The sequence below is a fragment of the Mus caroli genome, unplaced genomic scaffold, assembly GCF_978045245.1.
Source record: "Mus caroli unplaced genomic scaffold, Mus_caroli_1 scaffold_16, whole genome shotgun sequence".
Taxonomy (NCBI): Eukaryota; Metazoa; Chordata; class Mammalia; order Rodentia; family Muridae; genus Mus; species Mus caroli.
The window spans coordinates 19,136,045-19,156,231 of NW_028227271.1; the positions used below are offsets into that span (position 1 = coordinate 19,136,045).

Here is a 20,187-nt window from a genome sequence, read left to right on the forward strand (position 1 = left end):
ACATAGCCCATTGCCCCACAATGCTTAACATAATTCTATTTAAAATAGAATAGTTGAAATGTTACTGAATACTAATATTTCAAGGGAGTGATTTTTCTTTTAAAAATAAATATTTTAGGGATAGAGGAGATGACTTAATGGCTAAGAATGCTTCCTCTACAAGCATGCAGACCTGTTTTCAAATCCATAGCACCCACATAAGCGAAGCATGACTCAATATACTTGTAACTCTAGTGTTAGAGGGTAGAGACATTTGGATCCCAAGATCTAGCTGGTTAATTTAAATAACAAGCTTCTAGTTTAGTGAGAAACTGTCTCAAAATAGTAAGACAGAGAGCAATAGACATAGAGACCTCATATCCTGGTCCGGCCTCTACACCATGCACATGTACATATATATCCCCATACATGCATGCACACCCACAAATATATATTTTTCTTACATGGAAAATTTATATTTAGTTGAGCAATGCTAAATTATTGTTCATTAATTATTTATTTTTATTTTATAAAGTATATCAATGCTTAAGTGCCTAAGCCATAAAATAAGACTAGTGATGCTATATAGTAAGTAGTTATGGGACTTTAGGTAAGTTCCTAACCTCTTAATTTTTCTTATCTAAAACTGAGGGGATAATTAACTCTCATAAAATTATGAAGCTTACATTAAGTGACAAGCATAATGCTGCCAGAATGCTTAGGAAATAATCCTTAGCAAGTGGTAGCTGCTTCATGAACAATTAACAGTTATCTAGAATATCTAGTATAAAAAAGTCAATACAGAATAAGCTTTTCTTCTAAGAATTTCCATTCTTATATTTAGCATTTTTCTAAAATGATTGATGCTATGTATTTATAAAATAGACTTTAATTTTATGTATATGGGTGTTTTGCCTCTGCATGATATGTGTGCCCAGTATCCATGGAGGCCGGAAAAGGTTATCAGCTTTCTTGGAACTGGAGTTATATTGTAAGCTTCCATGTGGATCCTGGGAATCTAACTTAGGTCTTCTGGAACCAGCCAGTGCTCTTAACCATTGGACCATCTCTCCAGCACCTTAAAATAGATTTTTAAAGATTGTTCAGTTTTAAAAAGCTGTTTGAAGATAAGGTGATTTGTCCCTTATTTTAACTCATATTTATAATTTATTTCTTGTTCACAACATGCTTTATCTCATTGTAATATGTTCTTAGAATTTTAGAATTTTAATCGGGTTTATTTGCATATCAACAGTATTTCAGAAATGTGAAAAAGAACCTTCTATGTTTTAGGCTTAGTAAAATGTTTGGATAGATACCACATTCTTTCATCTTCAATTTGATTTCCTATAGACTTCTGTATTTTAAAACTTTACATTTCAAGTGACATTACAAAATAGTCTGGTTTATTTAAATATATAGCACATATAAATTACATACAATACCTACAAACAGTATAATGTAAAATTAGCAAATCTTCTAGGCATGGGCAGCGCACGCCTGTAAGCTCAGGATTTGGGAGGTAGAGGCAAGAGGGTCAGGAGTTCAAGGTCATCCTTGGCTATCTAGTGTGTTTTAGGCTAGTTTGAACTACATAAGATTCTGTCTCAAAAACACAACAAAAAACATAGCTTCTCACAGGGCTAGAGAGATTGCTCAGCAATTTAGAGCACTTGTTGCCTTCCAGAAGACCTGGGTTCCATGCTCAGCATGCACATAGTCACTCACAACCATCTACAACTCCTATATTCATAATTATAGAGGATCTGATGCCATCTTTTAGCCTCTACAGGCACCAGAAATGTACATAGCATACATACAGTCAAAACATACACAAATGTTTAAATCTTTAAAATCTAAGGAAAAAAGGTATCAGCAAAAGAACACTATGTAAGGCTGAGAGAGTAGAGTGCTTGCCTAGTGTGCTTGACTGAGGCTTTAAGTTGTTTTGCTTACACCCACCCTGACAAATGTATACTAATGTGTGGTATGATGCCTGAAAGCATAATTTTATACATGCAAATATTTCTTACAAAAATATCTAACAATCTATACTTAAGTTTTTATTATCTCTTAAGAAAGCAGCTGGGGGGCTGGTAAGATGGCTCAGTGAGTAAGGGCACTGACTGCTCTTCCGAAGGTTCTGAGTTCAAATCCCAGCAACTACATGGTGCTCACAACCACCCATAATGAGACCTGACGCCCTCTTCTGGAGTGTCTGAAGTCAGCTACAGTGAGCTTATGTATAATAATAAATAAATCTTTAAAAAAAGAAAAAAAGAAAGCAAGCAAGCAAGCAGCGAGGCTAGGGCCAGGAACATTTCTCATTCTAATTAAGTAGAAACATTTATAAAATGTTGAAAATTGATTAATTTATTCCATTAAAGCACTCACTTAGAGCACTGTAAACTCTGGGTAATTTTATACCTTGACTCTAAATTTCATTCTGTATTTATTTTGGAGAATACAATTGTTTGGGGGTATCCTAAAGTTTTTAATTCATTTTCATAATATGCTGTTTATATGTCAGAATCTTCAAAACAAAGGATTATACAATACAAATGATTTAATATTAAATATGGGTTTTGCTTCTCAGCATTATATATGTTTGGAGCGAATATACAGCTTATTTAAACCTCTATGGTGGCTTTTAATTTGTTGCCTAGTCTTAATAAGATGGGTTTTATATTTGTGGTTTGTATTCCTTTAAAAATCAGTATTTTATTAGTAAAGTTAAGGAAGTGTTTTTTTGCATCTACAAAATCTCAGCTGGAAAAAGTACCCTAAAATACATTTCTCTAAAGTAAAATGTTTTTATGATGCAGGCAGTAGCACTTGATGGAACGCTGTTTTTGAAATCTGGAGTGATCTCTGGAGGGTCAAGTGACTTAAAGCACAAAGCTCTGTGCTGGGATGAGAAAGAGTTACACAGTCTAAGAGACAAAAGAAGCCAACTAGTCCAAGAGCTAAAGGTAAGTCCTCATCATAAAATTATAAAATATTATGGAAAACAATTATGCAAAAACTAAGTATTTTTCTTTTTTTTTTTTTTTGGTTTTTCGAGACAGGGTTTCTCTTTATAGCTCTGGCTGTCCTGGAGCTCACTTTGTAGACCAGGCTGGCCTCGAACTCAGAAATCTGCCTGCCTCTGCCTCCCGAGTGCTGGGATTAAAGGCGTGCGCCACCACGCCCGGCTAAGTATTTTTCTTATTAAGGTAAGTTCTATGAATTGCTTGTTTACTGTACCTTTTCCTTTTTCTTTTTCTTTTTTCTTTTTTTTTTTTTTTTTTTTTGAGCCAAGTGCTGATTCTGGCTATCCTGGAACTCACTGTGTAGACAAATCTGGCCTCACCTGCCTCTGCCTCCCAAGTGCTGGGATTATAGGTGTGTACTACCACATCCAGCTTCCTATACAAATTTTTGTACTAGGTATTGTTGCCTATTTTAAGTTATTTGTATAATAACTTATTCTTACATGTGCTACAGAATTTCTTCACATTAAAAAAAAAAAAGATTTAGCCATGTGTGGTGGCACACACCTTTAATCTCAGCACTCTGGAGGCAAAAACAAATAGAGCAGGTAAATTTCTGTGAGTTCTAGGCTAACTTGATCTACATAGTGAGCTCTAGGACAGACAGAGCTACATATTAAGATTGTCTCAAAAAAAGATTTTATTAAAAGATTTATTTTATTTGTGTGTGTTCGTGCGTGTATACATATAAGGAGTACCAAAAGAGGTTAGAAGAGGACATCGGATTCTCTTCCAGGAACTGGATTTACAGAAGGTTGTAAGCCACCATGTGGGTGCTGGGAATGGAATGCAGGTCCTCTGCAATGGCAACCAGTGCTCTTAATCTCTAGGCAGTTTCTCTAGCTCCAAGGGTATAATTTCTAAATAAAATGTCAATATAGAATCTTCATCAATATAATAAGAGAATATATATGGCCATATAAAATTTGTTCTAAAAACACATGTAATTTTTGATATTATACTTTGCTGATTGGTTTTATATCAAACTGATGTAAGCCAGAGTTGTTTTTGGAAGAGGAAAACTCAATTAAGAAAATTTTCTTACCATATTGGTATGTGGTGTATTTTTCTTACTTGGTGGTTGATGTGAGAAAGCTCAGTTCATTATGAGCAGTGCCACCCCAGAGCTGGGGTTATTGGGTACTATACACAAGCAGGCTCTGCAAGCCAGTAAACTGCACTCTTCCATGGGTTCTGCATCAGTTCCTGCCTCCAGATTCCTGCCCTCCTTGAGTTCCTGCCCTGACCCCTCAATGGTGGAGTATTACCTACAAGTGTAAAATGAAATAAATCATTCACTCCTCAAGTTACTTTTGGTCCTGGTAAGGTGTTTTGTTCTGTTTGTTTTGTTTGAGACTGTCGCTCTCTGTAGGCCTGGCTGTCCTGGAACTCAGAGATCCACCTGTCTCTGCCTCCTGAGTGCTGGGATTAAAGAAAAACATGTATCACCACCACCTGGTTGTCATGGTGTTTTATCACAGCAGTAGAAACCCTAATTAGGACACACTTGATGATGTAATCCAAGATGTAATTGAAAAGTTATATGCTTTTGTATAAAAAAGGTATTTTATAAAATTTATACCTAGGTCTAATTGAAATACCAAGTAAAAGAGTAATTGGTTTAGGGCTGAAGAGATGTGTGATGGCTATTCTTGGTCATCAACTTGATTACATCTGGAATTAATTAAAACCCAAAAATGGAGGGCGCACTGGTGAGGGAGTTTTTTCTAATTTGAAGTAGGAAGATTTACTCTTAACCCAGATGTCTGATGCGGGAAAGACCCTCCTCTAATCTGAACCACATCTGCTGGAAGCCTATACAAGGGCATGGAAGAAGGAAGCTTCAATCTTTTCTAGACTTTTCTAGTTTACTGTCACCTTGCTATCAGGTCTATTCTTTCACTGGCATTAAGTCTACGCCTTTGGGATTCTGTATACTGAAGACCAGCTGAGACATCCAGCCTCATGGACTGTAGAACTACTAGATTCTTGGACTTTCATTCATAAGCAGCCATTGTTGGATTAGCTAGACCACAGCCTGTAAGTCATTATAATAAATCCCTTAGATAGATAGTCATTCTATAAGTTCTCTTGCTGTAGAGAACCCTAACTAATACAGATTTTGGTACCAGAACTGGTTCTAGACAGCAGAACTATAAGAATGATTACTATATTAAATATCTGGAATAAGCTTTCTAATTTCTTAGTACCTATAGTTACTGAAGCCTCTGGGTGCTTGGAGAGTTCTGAAAGCTGGTAGTGTGAACGATTTTACAAACTTAAGGAGAAAAATGCATTTGACTACCCTGATAAACCAATATTGAGTTACAACAAATTTGGTGACTTTGTAAACTTTTGACAGTTTATGGAAAAATAAGAAAAATTATGATGGTGGTCTGTTGCTCCTAATATCTCTGGGTAAATTGACAAATACACTTATGAACTCTGAGAAAAAATTAGCAAACCTCTCGCATCTCAGAATATGGTAAAAGATAACAATGGGTTTAGTGATAAAATTGACTGGGTCCAGATATGTATTAACAGTCTACAGATCTCTAAATGTTTCCTGAAAGAGAATCTCTCAAGGTTAGTTGGATTACAGCAAAAATTCAATTCCCAGCCTCAGAGGGTGTTGGCAATTAAAGTAAGAGCATTAATGGTAAAAGAATGGGATCCTGTAACTTGGAATGGAAGCTGAGAACTTTGATCTAACTTCTGAAGAAGATATACTGCCACTCTTTGAAATTTTGCCTTTTCAAAAGAGTTATTTATTTATTATGTGTAAGTACACTGTAGCTGTCACTCCAGAAGAGGGTGTCAGATCTCATGACAGATGGTTGTGAGCCACCATGTGGTTGCTGGGATTTGAACTCAGGATCTTTCGAAGAGAAGTCAGTGCTCTTAACCACTGAGCCATCTCTCCAGCCCCCTTTTCTTTTTCTTAAAGATTTATTTATTATTATATCTAAGTGCACTGTAGCTGTCTTCAGACGCACAAGAAGAGGACATCAGATTTCTTTTCGGATGGTTGTGAGCCACCATGTGGTTGCTGGGATTTGAACTCAGGACCTTCAGAAGAGCAGCCAGTGCTCTTAACCGCTGAACCATCTCTCCAGCCTGAAATGTTGACTTTTCTATCTTCGACAACACTGATATCCTTTGGAGCCCATCAATAGTTGCCTCTAGACTTATAACCAGACTTAAGGCAAAACAGGGTTCTAGAGGGGAAGTAGAAAGCATAGTTCATGAAGAGGTGCAGTACACTAATAAAGAGCTTAATGAATTTGCTAATTCAGTCAAGCAGAGGTCTGGGGAATATGTGGAATGGGTTTTAAGAATATGGAATAATGGTCAAAGGAACACAAAACTGGATCAGGCTAAGTGTATTGATATGGACTTACTGAGATTCTAGGTTTAATATGGAAGCTCAAACAGTTTTTTTTTTTTAACTGGGGAGAAAAATGACCAGACTTTCTAAGGCCCGTTGAGTACTGGTTCTGAAGTGATGCTGATTCTAGGAGATCCCAAGAAACATAGCCCTCCAGTTAACGTAGGTAATTATGGAGATCAGGTAATTAATAGAGTTTTGGCTTAAGTCTGACTCACCGGAGGTTCAGTGGGTCCCCAAACTCATCCTGTGGTTATATCCCTACTCCTAGGATATATAATTAGAATCAGTACACTGGGAAGTTGGCAGAAATGTCACATTGGTTCTCTGACCTGTGGAGTGAAGGCTATTATGGTTGGAAAGTTTAAATGGAAACCTTTAGAGTTGTTACTGCCGAGGTGACAGGGAATCAAAAACAGGATCACATCCTTGCAGAAACTACATAAATTAGTGTTTTATCATTAAAGACTTGAAAGATTGAGGGGTGATAGTCCCACCACATCTCCATTTAACTCTGTCTGGCCACTATAGAAGACAATAGATCATGGAGAATGACAGTTGACTAGCAAAAACTTAATCACTCAGTCAAGTACCGACTTCTATTACAGATGTTGTATCAGAGATGGTATCCTTACTTGAGCAGATTAACACATCTCCTGGTACATGGAATGTAGCTATTGAAATGTGCCTTTTTCTTGGTACCTGTCCATAAGAACCACCAGAAGCAATTTGCTTTCAGTTGGCAAGACCAGATTTTACCTCGGGATATATAATTGGCCAGCCCTGTGCCATAACTTAGCTTAAAGAGCTCTTGATAGACTGTCTCTTATATCAATGTAAATTACATCAATATAATTATGTCATCGTATCACATTGATGATTATATTGATGACATTATACTAATTGGACAAAGTAAGCAGAAGGTAGCAACCACGTGTATACATCAGAGGATGGGAAATAAATCTAACCAAAATTCAAGGGCCTTCTACCTCAGTGAAATTCTTAGGAGTCTAGAAGTGTGAGATATGCAGAGATATTCCTTTTAAGGTGAAGAACAAGTTATTGCACCTGGCCCCTCCCACCCAAGAAAGAAGCAGTGTTTAGTAGGCCTATTTGGATTCTGGAGACAGCATATTCTTCACTTAAGTGTGTTATTCCAGCCCATATACCAAGTGACCAGAAAGCTGCTAGCTTGGTGGAGGGCCTGAAATAGGAGAGGGCTCTTTAACAGGTCCAAGCTGCTCTATAATTTGGACCATATGATCCAATAGACCCAGTGGTACTTAAAGTATCAGTGACAAATCATATCATTTGGAACCTTTGGCAACCTATAGGATGAATTTCAGAAGAGACTTTGGAAATTTTGGAGCAAGGCGCTCTACCATCATCTTCAGACAACTATTCTACCTTTGAAAGACAGGTCTTACTCTACTGGAAGCTGAGTATTTGATAATAGACCACCAAGTTACCATGCAACCTGAGCTGCTGATCATGAACTAGGTGTTATCTGATCTGCCAGTTCAAAAAGTAGAACCACATAGAAGCAATTCATTACCAAATGCAAGTTGTATATACATGATTGGGTCTGAGCAGGTTCTGAAGGCACAAGTAAGATACAAAAAGAAGTTGCCTAGGGGTTGGAGAGATGGCTCAGCAGATAAAAGCACTGCCTGCACTTCCAGAGTTCCTGAGTTCAATTCCCAGCAACCACATACTGGGTCACAACCATCCATAATGGGGTCTGATGCCCTTTCTGGTGTGTCTGAAGACAGCTACAGTGTACTCTTAAACACATATATACATAAAATAAATAATTCTTAAAACAGTATTAAAAAAAGAAGTTGCAGCTGGGCGTGGTGGCGCACGCCTTTAATCCCAGCACTCGGGAGGCAGAGGCAGGTGGATTTCTGAGTTCGAGGCCAGCCTGGTCTACAAAGTCAGTTCCAGGACAGCCAGGGCTATACAGAGAAACCCTGTCTCGAGAAAAAAAAAAAAGAAGAAGTTGCCAAAATGCCTATGGTTTCTACTCCCATTAAAATGCTGTCTGCTACCAAGCATGCACCTATGCCTCGTAGGGTATGCCCTTACTGGTTGACTGAGAAAGAGAAGACTAGGGCATAGTTTGCTGATGGTTCTGCTCAGAAGTGGACAGCTGCAGCATGACAACAACCCCTTCCTTGGACAACCCTAAAAGACACCATTGAAGAGAAATCTTCACAGTGTGCTTAGGCAGTACACATGACCGTGCATTTTATTTGGAAGGAAAAATGGCCAGATGTGTGATTGTTCACTGATTTCATGGACTGTAGTCAATGGATTGGTTGACTGGATTGTCAGGGACTTGGGAAGGCCATGATTGGAAAATAGTTGAGAAAGACATCTGGGGAAGAAGTATGCGGCTAGATCTTTTCAAATGAGTGAAGGATATGAAGATACTTATGTGTCATGTAAGTGCTCATCACAAAGGGACTTCAGCTGAAGAGTTCAATAATCAAGTAGATAGGATGACCCATTCTGTGGACAGTCAGTCTTTTCCCCCAGCCATTCATGTCATTGCCCAGTGGGCCCATGAACAAAGTGACCATGATGGCAGAAATGGGAGTTATGCATAGGTACGACAACATAGACTTTCTTTCACCAAGACTGACTTGGCTCCAGCTGCTGCTGAGTGCCAGATATGTCACCATTCCTCAGGGTAACCAGCCAGTGACCTGGTAACAGGTTTATTACATTGGACCACTTTCTCTGTAGAAAAGGCAACACTGTTCTTACTGGTAGATATCTATTGTGGCTATGGATTTGCCTTTCCTGCATATACTGCATCTGTTAAAACCACCATTTGTGGATTTACATAATACCTTACACTGACATGGTATTCCACATATTATTGCTTCTGGCCAAGGAACTCATTTCTTAGCCAGAGAACTGCAACAATGGGCCCATGATCATGGAATCCTTGTTTTACCATGTTCCCCACCATCGTGAAGCATCTGACCTGATGGAAAGATGGAATGGCCTTTTGAAGACACAGTTACAGTGCCAATTATTTGGCATCAGCCTGGAGAGCTGGGGCAGGATTTTCCAGGGGCAGCATATGCTTTGGATCAGTCTCCTGTATATGATAAGTTTTCTCCCATAGCTAGGATCTACAGGTCCAGGAACCAAGGAGTGAAAGGGGGAATGGTTCCACTCATTATCACCCCCAGTGACCCACTAGGAAGATGTTTGCTTTCTGTTTCACAATCCCAAGTTCTGTTGGCTAGAAGTTTTGATTCCAGAGTGGTGGAGTATTCCTGCAAAGAGCCACAACAAATATTTTATTGAACTAGAAGCTCAGATTCCCTCCTACCCCCAGCCACTTTGAGCTTTTGATGCCCTTAAGCCAACAACCTAAGAAATGAATATCCGGGTTAGGAGGGGTGATTGATCCAGATTATCATGGAGAAATTAGGTTGTTTCTCCACAATGGAGTTAAAATAATCATGTCTGGAATGTAGGAGATCCTTTAGGGTGGCTATTGATGCTACCATGTCCTCTGATTAATGTCAATGGGGAACTGCAACAACTTAATCCAGGAAGGATGACAAAGGGCACAAGATCCATCAGGAATAAAGATATAGGTCTTACCTCCAAGAAAAGAGCCAGCAGCACCTGCTGAAGTGCATGCTGATAGTGCAAGAAATACAGAAGGGTAGTAGAGGAAGGTAGTTACAAATACCAGCTAAGACCATGTGATCAGTTGCAGAAACAAGGTTTATAATTGACATGAATATTTCTGTCATATTCTGTTAAGAATGTGTTTTTCTCAATTTCTTTATCATGTAAAGTATTATTAATTAAGAGAAGATTTATGGTTATCATATTCAAATTTAAGACACTAGAAGAATGTTCCTCAAAGGACATTGCTACATATTCTAAACTTATGTGTTTGCAGTTGTAAGTGGGATAGTTATATGATGTTATATAACTTTGACCTGGTTATTGTTTTCATTTGGGAATTAATCATGACATAAGAAGATATGATGTATGAAGTTGACAAAGAATGGACCTGTAGTGGCTATTCTTGATTGTCAACTTGTCTACATCTGGAATTAATTAAAACCTAAAAAGGGAGAGTACACATATGATGGATTTTTACTCAATTTGAAGTGGGAAGATCCACTTCTAATCTGGATTTTAGAGCGTGGAAGACCCATTTCTAATCTGGGCCACATCTGTTGGAAGCCTTTGTATCTTTATAAAAAGATACATTAAAAAAAAAAAAAAAGAAAGCTTCACTCTGTCCACTTGCTCTCACTCTCACTAGCAAGTCCATTCCTTTACTGGCATTAGAGCCTACTTCTCCAGGATTCTAGGGTATAGTGAAGGTAGAGGGTATATGATTTCAACTTTCCAAAACAAATTCTCAGAAACCAATAGGTATGGGGACATATATATGTTTATATAGTTTAAGGACTCACAGTAAAAATACAGAGTGTTTCATTTACTTGTGGTTGCATATAAGGTAAGTGAAGGCAGAAGGGAATGAAGAAGGCAAGCTCAAAGAAGATGCTCTCTACAACATCTTGTCAGATGACCCCAAAGAAACTGGTGATGTGCACTGAGTTAGATAGCCCTTATTTTTTCACTTTTCATGCCTGTATTTTCTGTTGGAAAGTTTATTAGTTTTTTGAAGAATTTGTATGCGTCTTACTCCAGATGACAAATGTAATTTACAAATTCAGTATTTTTCTAGATTTAAAATTTTATTTTTATGATATATATGTGTGTGTGTGTGTGTGTATGGAATACTCATATTATATATATATATATACACATATATATATACACATATATATATATACTTTTAATAATATCCATTTAGAAGTTTTACTATGTATACATATATATCATATGAGAATATACACTTTTTTTGTTGTTTTGTTTTGTTTTGTTTTTTCGAGACAGGGTTTCTCTGTGTAGCCCTGACTGTTCTGGAACTCACTTTGTAGACCAGGCTGGCCTCGAACTCAGAAATCTGCCTGCCTCTGCCTCCCAAGGAGTATATATACTTTTGAGTATGTATACATAGCTTTACTATATATACATATATATCATATGAGTGTTTTTGCCTGACTGTGTTTATTCACCACATAAATGCTGTTTCCATGGAGGCCAGAAGAGGGCATCAGAGTCTTTGGGGCTGAAGTCACAGTTTTATGCTACCCTATGGGAATTGAGCACCAGGGTCCTCTGTAGGAGCATCCAGTGCTTATAGCTCCCAAGTGCTCTCTTCAGCACCCCTACTTCTTTTTATGTGTATGTGTGTTTTGCCTGCACATATGTCTGTATACCATCTAAGGTGTCTGCCTGCAGAGGCCAGAAGGGGGCATTGGATTCCTTGGAGTTGGAGTTATAGATGATTGTGAGATACCATTGGGTGCTGGGAATTGAACTCATGTTATCTGCAAAAGCAGTCAGTGCCCTTAGTCACTGAGACATCTCAACATTACCCATACCCTATCTCTCTTTGGAAAATGTTGAATGATTATATGTAAAATCAGTAAGTCTTTATTATGAAAGCACTGAAGAGTAAAAGTGTTCTCCCACTGTAAAGTGTTTTCATATTTCTCTGTTTAGGAGTTAATGAAGACGCTCCGCAAGGAAACAGATCTGAAGCAAATACAGACTTTAGTACAAGGAACCAATACACGACTCAAATATTCACAAAATGAACTAGAGATGATTAAAAAGAAGCACCTTGCTACATTTTACCGGGTAATGTAAATTTGCCAAAAAGTTTGATGGAAATTTATATCAGAACATAGAATTTTAAGAATTTATGACATTAACATTACATTATTATAGTTTCTTTGTCCTATGGCTATATTGTAATCCTTAATAATTTTATAGTATTTAATCATGTTATTTGGCTATGCCAGAGTCCATTGTACTAAAGATTCTTCATTTACTGTAAAAGACATGTAACATGTTTTTAGCCTTACTATTTAAAAATAAAATAGTTGTGTTACTAAGCAGAATTTTTTTTCTTATAGGAACAATCTCAGCTACAAAGTGAATTACTGAATATTGATTCTCAGTGTACTATGTTGAGTGAAGGAATCAACAAACAGGAACAAAAAATTGAAGAATTTCAAGATAAGATAGATGAGGTAATAAATACTGTAGTTGTTATTAAATGGCATATAGAATGCAATTCTGGTTTTTGGCTGTGTACATATGACTATGGAGTCAAGACTAGATCAGGAAACCATCCTTTGGATACTGCTACTTGTTCATGCCTAGAACAGAACATAATATAAAGTGTAATCTGACCAGTACTGAGGATCACAGAGCCTTCGTATGTAGTTTCCTGTGATTTTGATTATCCAGTAGGAGTAATGGTAGTTTACTGCTGTATCAGTCATATGACATTCATGTTTAATTAAAATCCACAAGTTTTTAACATGACTTACTATTAAAATATTACTGTGTTTGAGGCTAGATATTTTGTTGGATTGAGGTTATGCTAAATTTTTTGGAAATTATTACTGATACTGTGCTCTAGCCTCGAGTTGTTTTCAGTGTCCAAGATGTTTACAACAGATAGGTTTTTTAAAATATAAGAATATTATATTTTGGCATGGATAAAGCAAATAGAATATCTTTCTCTTTATATCAGATAGTGCATAATATCATCTAATAAAGCCAATTCATGAGCTTTTTCATGTAGTTTTCTGAATAATAAGTTTGAAAACAGATGAACATAGTTTATGCAGATAAAGAAAGAGAAAGCACTGGGCTGAATGCACTAATTACCTTTTGGCCTAACTCATGAAAATCTAAGAGCAAAAAGTTATATTTAAACACTGCTTCTTTATTTTTTAAATGTGGTTATTAAGTCAGTTGTTTTAAAATGATTTAAAAGGTAGAAGATGACATATTCCAAGACTTCTGTGAAGAAATTGGTGTGAAAAATATCCGTGAATTTGAGAATAAACATATTAAACAGCAGCAAGAAAATGATCAAAAAAGGTATTTTGTTTTAAAAATTGGTAAGCAGTATTGGTATACATGTAAAGAAAAATATCACCTAATTTAAAGGAATCATGCTTGAGTTAGACTATTTCCACAAAAAATAGTAATGCTAGGCTGATATCACAGTAGTTGATCAGACTTGCCTTGCATACATAGGCCCTGCCTTAGTTTGATATTCAATACCACAGAGGGCAAAGGAGCTAGTAAAACTCAGTTTCTTAAAAAGAAATCTAACAGAAACTAGAACAAAAAGGAAAACCATACTAGTTCTTTTTATAAAGAAGTTGATTTCTCCCAAAGTTAGTCTACAGTTTAAATACCACCTATATGGACATGATTTTTTTAAATAGACTAATTCTAAAAATCACATATGAGTAAATGAGGAAAATACCTAATAAAAAAATTTTTTAAATCACATATGAAGTAAACAAGGAAAATGTGAAGGAAAGTAATGAGGAGTGGAAATAGAACTCCAATATTATATTTTATTTCATTTTAGAGATTGAAGTATATATGTGGATGTCTGCATGTAAGTTACATGCACATTTGTGAGACTTTATATAGAGAACAGAAAAGAGTGTCAATCTCCCTGGAGCTGGAGTCAAAGGCAGTTAGAAGCCATCCTGTGTGTGCTGGGGAACCAAACAGCCCTCTTCTTTTTTCTTTTTCTTTTCTTTTTTGTGGGGGTGGGTGGGTGGAGGTGTTTGTTTGTTTGAGACAGGATTTCTCTGTGCAGCTCACACTGTCCTGGAACTCACTCTGTAGACCAGACTGGCCTCAAATGCAGAGATTCCCCCTGCCTCTGCCTCCCAAATGCTAGGATTAAAGGCATGTACCACCATGACCAGCTTTGACCCTCTTCTAAAAGAGCAGCAAGAGCTCTTAACCACTAAACCCATCTCTCTCCAACCCCCAGTTCCCAAATTTTAAAACATTATATACCTTGAGAACCAGCTCATAAGTACAAAAAGATTTGATATTTAACGTGAATGGACAAAAGTTGAATTTTCTTAATAAATCACTTTGAGATAGATGTGATTTTAAAAATCAATTCCTTTTTCATTCCTTAAACTTATTAAAATTCAAGTTATATTCAAAGCCTTAATGTAAAAATCCAACATATTCAGGCGTGGTGGCACTTGCCTTTAATCCCAGCACTGGGGAGGCAGAGGCAGGCAGATTTCTGAGTTCCAGGACAGCCAGGGCTATACAGAGAAACCCTGTCTCCAAAAACAAAAACAAAAACATAAAAGTAGTAGGATATACCACAAGGAAATTTTAAAAATAATTGCTTGGAGCTAGAGAAATCACTCAAAGTTTAAAGGCACTGTACTGGTGACTCCTGCTGAGGGCCAGTGCTTAGTTTTTAGCACTGATGTTGGAGGGCTTACAACTTTAGCTCCAGGGCATGCAGCACCCTTTTTTTGACCCCTGTGAGCATCTACATGCATGTGGCATGCACATACAGACAAAGGACACATAAACAAAAATTTTTTTAAAAAGCCAGGCAGTGGTGGTGCACATCTTTAATTCCAGGAGGCAGAGGCCAGTGAATCTCTGTGAGTTTGAGGCCAGCCTAGTCTGCAGAATGAGTTCCAGGACAGCCAGGACTACATAGAGAAACTATGTCTCAGAACAAACAAAAAACCACCACAAAAAAATAAATAAAATACAAATATGTAGGAAAAACTTAAACTATATGTCAAAAAGCATGAAGAAAATCTGGAAACAAATGATCCCCTGGAGGGAATGTACATACATGTGTTTAGAAATGGTCAGGACTGCCTTTGGGGAGGCCAAAATGAAAAAGAGACATTTTTCTTTTTATTAATCTAACATCTTTTGAAATTTGTGCCATATGCCTCTATCATCTATTTAAATATGCTAAAATATAAAAGTAATACATGCCTTTGAGAAAAATCTTGCTAGGCACAGTGGCATGTGTCTTTAATACCAGCACTTAGGAGTCAGAGGCAGATAGATCTCTATGAGTTCCAGGTCAGCCTGATCTTTGTAGCAAGCTCCATGACAGCCAGGACTACATAAGAGAGACCTTTTCTCCCCTTACTGTCCCCACAAAAAGAAAAAAGTTTTTCTCCAAAATCAAAAGCATTAACAACAATCTTTCTATATCACTATAATTCTTCCATATTCTGTTCATTCATTCAACTTGTATTTCCTGTATGCTTTTCATGTGCTCGGCACCCTTCCTCAGGGCTGAGAGTACAGTGGAGAAGGATTGTGACCTTTCTTCCTGTTCTCAGTCCTCTACATTTCACCATAGATTTTAGAATCAGTTTTCAATTGCTATTCTTAAAAAGAACTTGTAAGATTTCTACTTGGATCATATTGAATTTAGAGATCACCTTGGAAATAATTGACCACTAAACATTGATCCACAAACATGTTGTATATTTTAGGTCATTTTTAATTTCACTTATTAATGGTATTCCGTTTTCAATGTTAAATTTAGTCTTGTGCTTATTTTTTGACTTGTGTTCCTAAGCATTTCATATCTCAGGTTTCTTAGAAAATTGAATTGTTTCCAGATTTCAGTTTAAAATTGTATGTCGGTAACATATTGAAATAAAAGTAATACCAGCAAGATGATTCTGTGGGAAAACTACTTGCCATGCAGCTTTGTGACCTGAGCTCAATCCCCAGATCCCAGACAAAGGTTCAAGGAGAGAGTAGTTTCCACGGAGTTGTCCTTTGACCACACGCACACATAAAGTATAAAATTTTTTAATGAATTAAAATTAGTTTTCCTGCTGGACGGTGGTGGCGCAAGCCTTTAATCCCAGTACTTGGGAGGCAGAGGCAAGAGGATTTCCGAGTTCGAGGCCAACCTGGTCTACAAAGTGAGTTCCAGGACAGCCAGGGCTACACAGAGAAACCCTGTCTTGAAAAAAAACAAAACAAAACAAAAACAAAAAAACAAAAAAAATGTTTTTCTTAAGCATATCTTTTATTCTGAAACTTGGCTAAATTCATTAGTTCTTTTAGCTGTTTGATAGATTCCTTAGGGTTTCTATATTTGAACTACATAATGTGGAATGAAAGTGGTAAGAACAGACATACTACGTCTTAAGGGCAAAGCATTCAGACTTCTACAGTAAGATATATAAGCTTTAAAATACTTTTGTCCACTTGAAGAATTCTTCATGGAGATTCCCACTATACTGAGTTAAGTTTTTAAAATATTTTCTCTGGTAACTATTTAGATCCTTATACAATTAGAGTTTTTAAAGATAATATGCTAAGAAGTTTCAATAATAAATTATATTGCTTTTCAAATGTCCAATGACCTTGAATACCTAGTTATCATGTATTAACTATCCTTTCCAAATATTTTTGGATTTGCTAAAATATTGTTTGGAATTCTTTGTCTTTTGTTTTGTTTTGTTTTGCTTTGTTTTTTGTTTTTCGAGACAGGGTTTCTCTGTGTAGCCCTAGCTGTCCTGGAACTCACTTTGTAGACCAGGCTGGCCTGAACTCAGAAATCCTCCTTCCTCTGCCTCCCAAGTGTCGGGATTAAAGGCGTGCACCACCACGCCCGGCTCTTGTGTCTTTTTTAAAGTGTAATGATCTGTAGCTGTTTTGTTTAATATCATTGTGGTGTTTGGTATCAGGGTAATGTTAAACCTGAGCAGTGTGGTCTCTTCTCTTCCTCTTGCAGGAACTGTACATATAGGATTGATAATTTCTTCCCACTTGGCTACCCACCATTTTGTGGAAATGTTTTTACTGCCAATGTCTTTATACAGGGTTATTCATCATTTTGTCTAGAGTACATATACTTTTTGGGTGAGCTTTAGAAGTTTGTGTCTTTCATGAACTTTGTGTATTTTATGAGTTGTCAAGTCTATTGTTATGAAGTTATTTAAAATATACTTTTTAAAGTCTGTAGCATCTTTACTGTGTACTTTTATTCATGATATTGGTGATTTGTCATTTCTCTTTTTTCTTCTTACAATACTAAAGGTATCTCAGTGTTAGAGATCCCGTCTAAGACATGAATTTCTCCTGTGATTTGTTTTTTCCATGTTATTAATTTCTATTATTGTCTTCTACTGATTTACCTTTTTTGTGTATCTCTTAAAAGATTGAAGATTATAGTATGTAATCCATTTACATATCAAATATTGGACTACTCAATATGTAACGGAAGATGGCCTCAAACTTATGATTCTCCTGCCTCCACATCCAAAGTGTTGAGACATACACCAACATACCCAACTGACATTCAATTGACACGAGTTTGTGGAGATATCAGAATAAGAAAGTGTCAAAAATTTGTTAATTTCTCAATTTTGAAGTTTATGAATGAATAGCTATTTACACTAGCTATTTCACAAAATCTAACCAAATGAGAAAAGGCATATCAATTTTAACTTAAAGAAATGAGTAGATAATGTATATATTATAAAAGATTTAAGAAACTGTCAACTGCTAGGTGGTGGTGGTGCATGCCTTTAATCCCAGCACTTGGGAGGCAGAGACAGGTAAATCTCTGTGAGTTAGAGGCCAGCCTGGTCTATAGAGCTAGTTCCAAAACAGCCAGGACTGTTACACAGAGAAACCCTATCACAATATATATATGGATTTCTGTGAGTTCTAGACTTGCCTGGTATACTGAGCTAGTTCCAAGACATACACTGAGAACCCCTGCCTCAAAACAAAAACAAAAGGAAAGAAAAAAAGGAGAAAATCTGCAAACATCCAGGTCTTTAATGAAGCATTGAAATGTTGGCAATGGCAGTGATTATATTAAGGATATTTTGATATTTTGAGGGCATAGTAGTTTGAGTATGAATTAACAGTGACTTTCATAGAACATTACTGACGAAATTACCTAGTATCTGGTATTTGCTTCAAATAATCCAGAAACTGTGAATGGTATTGTAGGTCAACAAGAGTCAACATGAATTGATTATTGACTAAGTTGCATAGGATTCATTATAGCTTCATTATAGTTATATGTTTTGAACCTCCTATAAAAAATTAAAAGGGGCTGGAGAAGTGGCTCAGAGAACACTTACTGCTCTTGGAGAGCATCCAGATTTGTTTCCCAGCACCCATATAGGGCAGCTCACAAGCACCTGTAACTCCAGTTTTAAGGGATCTGATGCCCTCTAGCCTTAATAGATATCTGCATAAATGTGGTACACATAAATCCACAAATACACATACATGTTTTAATCTGAAAAAGTTAAAAGGGCCAATGCATTCTTCTTACCACTTACAATGCTTGATTTTATTATACTAGATTAGAGTTTGAAAAACAAAAAACTCGGCTTAATATTCAGCTTGAATATAGTCGAAATCAGCTTAAGAAGAAACTGAATAATATCGACACATTAAAAACCACAATCCAGAAGGGCAAAGAAGATATTGATAACCTAAAGAAGGTAATTTATTATCAGTAGCTGAAGTGCCAGTTCGTTGAAATTATGGCTTCTTTCATTAAATAGCAATGTTTTTTAGCACCCAATGGTGCCTTATTGTGATCAGAGCTACATATTTCAGAAATATTAAAGTAAAACTAACAGAACTAATGAGTTGTTGGGTGTTAAGTGGGGAAGGAGATGGAGGAGGGGGAAGTGCGAGAAGCCAGAGAAAGAGAGATGACTCAAGCATGTAAATGATGGGAGAATTCTGGACTGGAACCACAAACTTCAAAATTACTGGTTGAATTCAGGCTTGCTCTGTTTTCAGAGGCAGTTTCACTATGTAGCCAGGCTGGTCTCAAACTCAAAATTCTGTCCCAGCCTTCTGAGAGCTAGATTTAACGGCATGTTCTGTATATGGCAAGAGTTCCTGGTTTGTAGGGTAATTTAAAGCCATATGACAGGAGCTGAGACTATGGTCCAGGGGAGAACCAGTTGGGATTATAGAAAACTCAGAAATTTTAGAAGGAAAGCCAGAAGAGGAGACAGTATAGATAGCCAGCACCGTGTGAAGGAGGAAGTGATGAAAACTGTTAAGGCAGGCTAATGTTTTACAGCCTCATGAGCACTTCCACTGGGCAAATGGAACACAAATCACGTAGCAAGGTTGAAGAGTAGATTCAAAATGAATGACAAAAGCAGGAGATGGCTTCCAGCTTCCAAAATCTATAGGATGAAAGAGGATCACAACCTGACAGAGTTTAGTAGCACATGAGATAAGGGGGTTTCTCTTAGGATGAGTAGGTGTTCTTACGGATAATGGTAAAACTTGTTTGTATTGATATAAAATGTTTTGTATACATAATATATATGTACATATATATTGTATATAATATGTAATTATGTGTGTGTGTTATATATAAACACATAAATTCTCTCTGTTCAGACCGAAGAAGAATGTCTGAAAATTGTTGAGGAACTCATGGTGAAGCAAGAACAAATTAAGGAAGTGCTTGCCACACAGAGTTCCAACATTGAAAAAATTCACATTCAAATTGAAGAGGAACGCAAGAAGGTTTTGGCTGTTGATAGGTAATTAATAATTTAGTTTGAAAGATCTGGCTAATAACTTTAAACTTATACTTTCAGTTTGATATTATCTAAACTTCAAATGTTTATACTTTGTTGCTCTTGGTCTTCCAGATGTTCTAATATGGGAACGATTAGGACAGGGCATTCGTTGATTACTTTGAAGTTCTTTTTGGTGGATGAAACATGAACCCACTTGTATTCCTTTACCCTAAATCTTTTGATCCTGGTATTTTTCTGTCATCCAGTGATTCCTTCTTGTCTATGTTTAAAGTTGAAGCATTATCTGGTT

The 20,187-nt window shown here is 36.7% G+C and overlaps 1 protein-coding gene across 1 annotated transcript in view; it reads left to right on the forward strand.

Annotated features, from left to right (window-relative positions):
* Positions 1-20,187, forward strand: part of Smc1b (structural maintenance of chromosomes 1B) — a 62,783-nt gene that overhangs the window by 22,336 nt on the left and 20,260 nt on the right. Inside the window, exons 12-17 of the mRNA XM_021183942.2 lie at positions 2,805-2,951; positions 12,019-12,156; positions 12,435-12,551; positions 13,307-13,413; positions 18,686-18,827; positions 19,753-19,898. Of these exons, the coding sequence (XP_021039601.1) occupies positions 2,805-2,951; positions 12,019-12,156; positions 12,435-12,551; positions 13,307-13,413; positions 18,686-18,827; positions 19,753-19,898 (797 nt within the window). The remainder of the gene's footprint in view (positions 1-2,804; positions 2,952-12,018; positions 12,157-12,434; positions 12,552-13,306; positions 13,414-18,685; positions 18,828-19,752; positions 19,899-20,187) is intronic.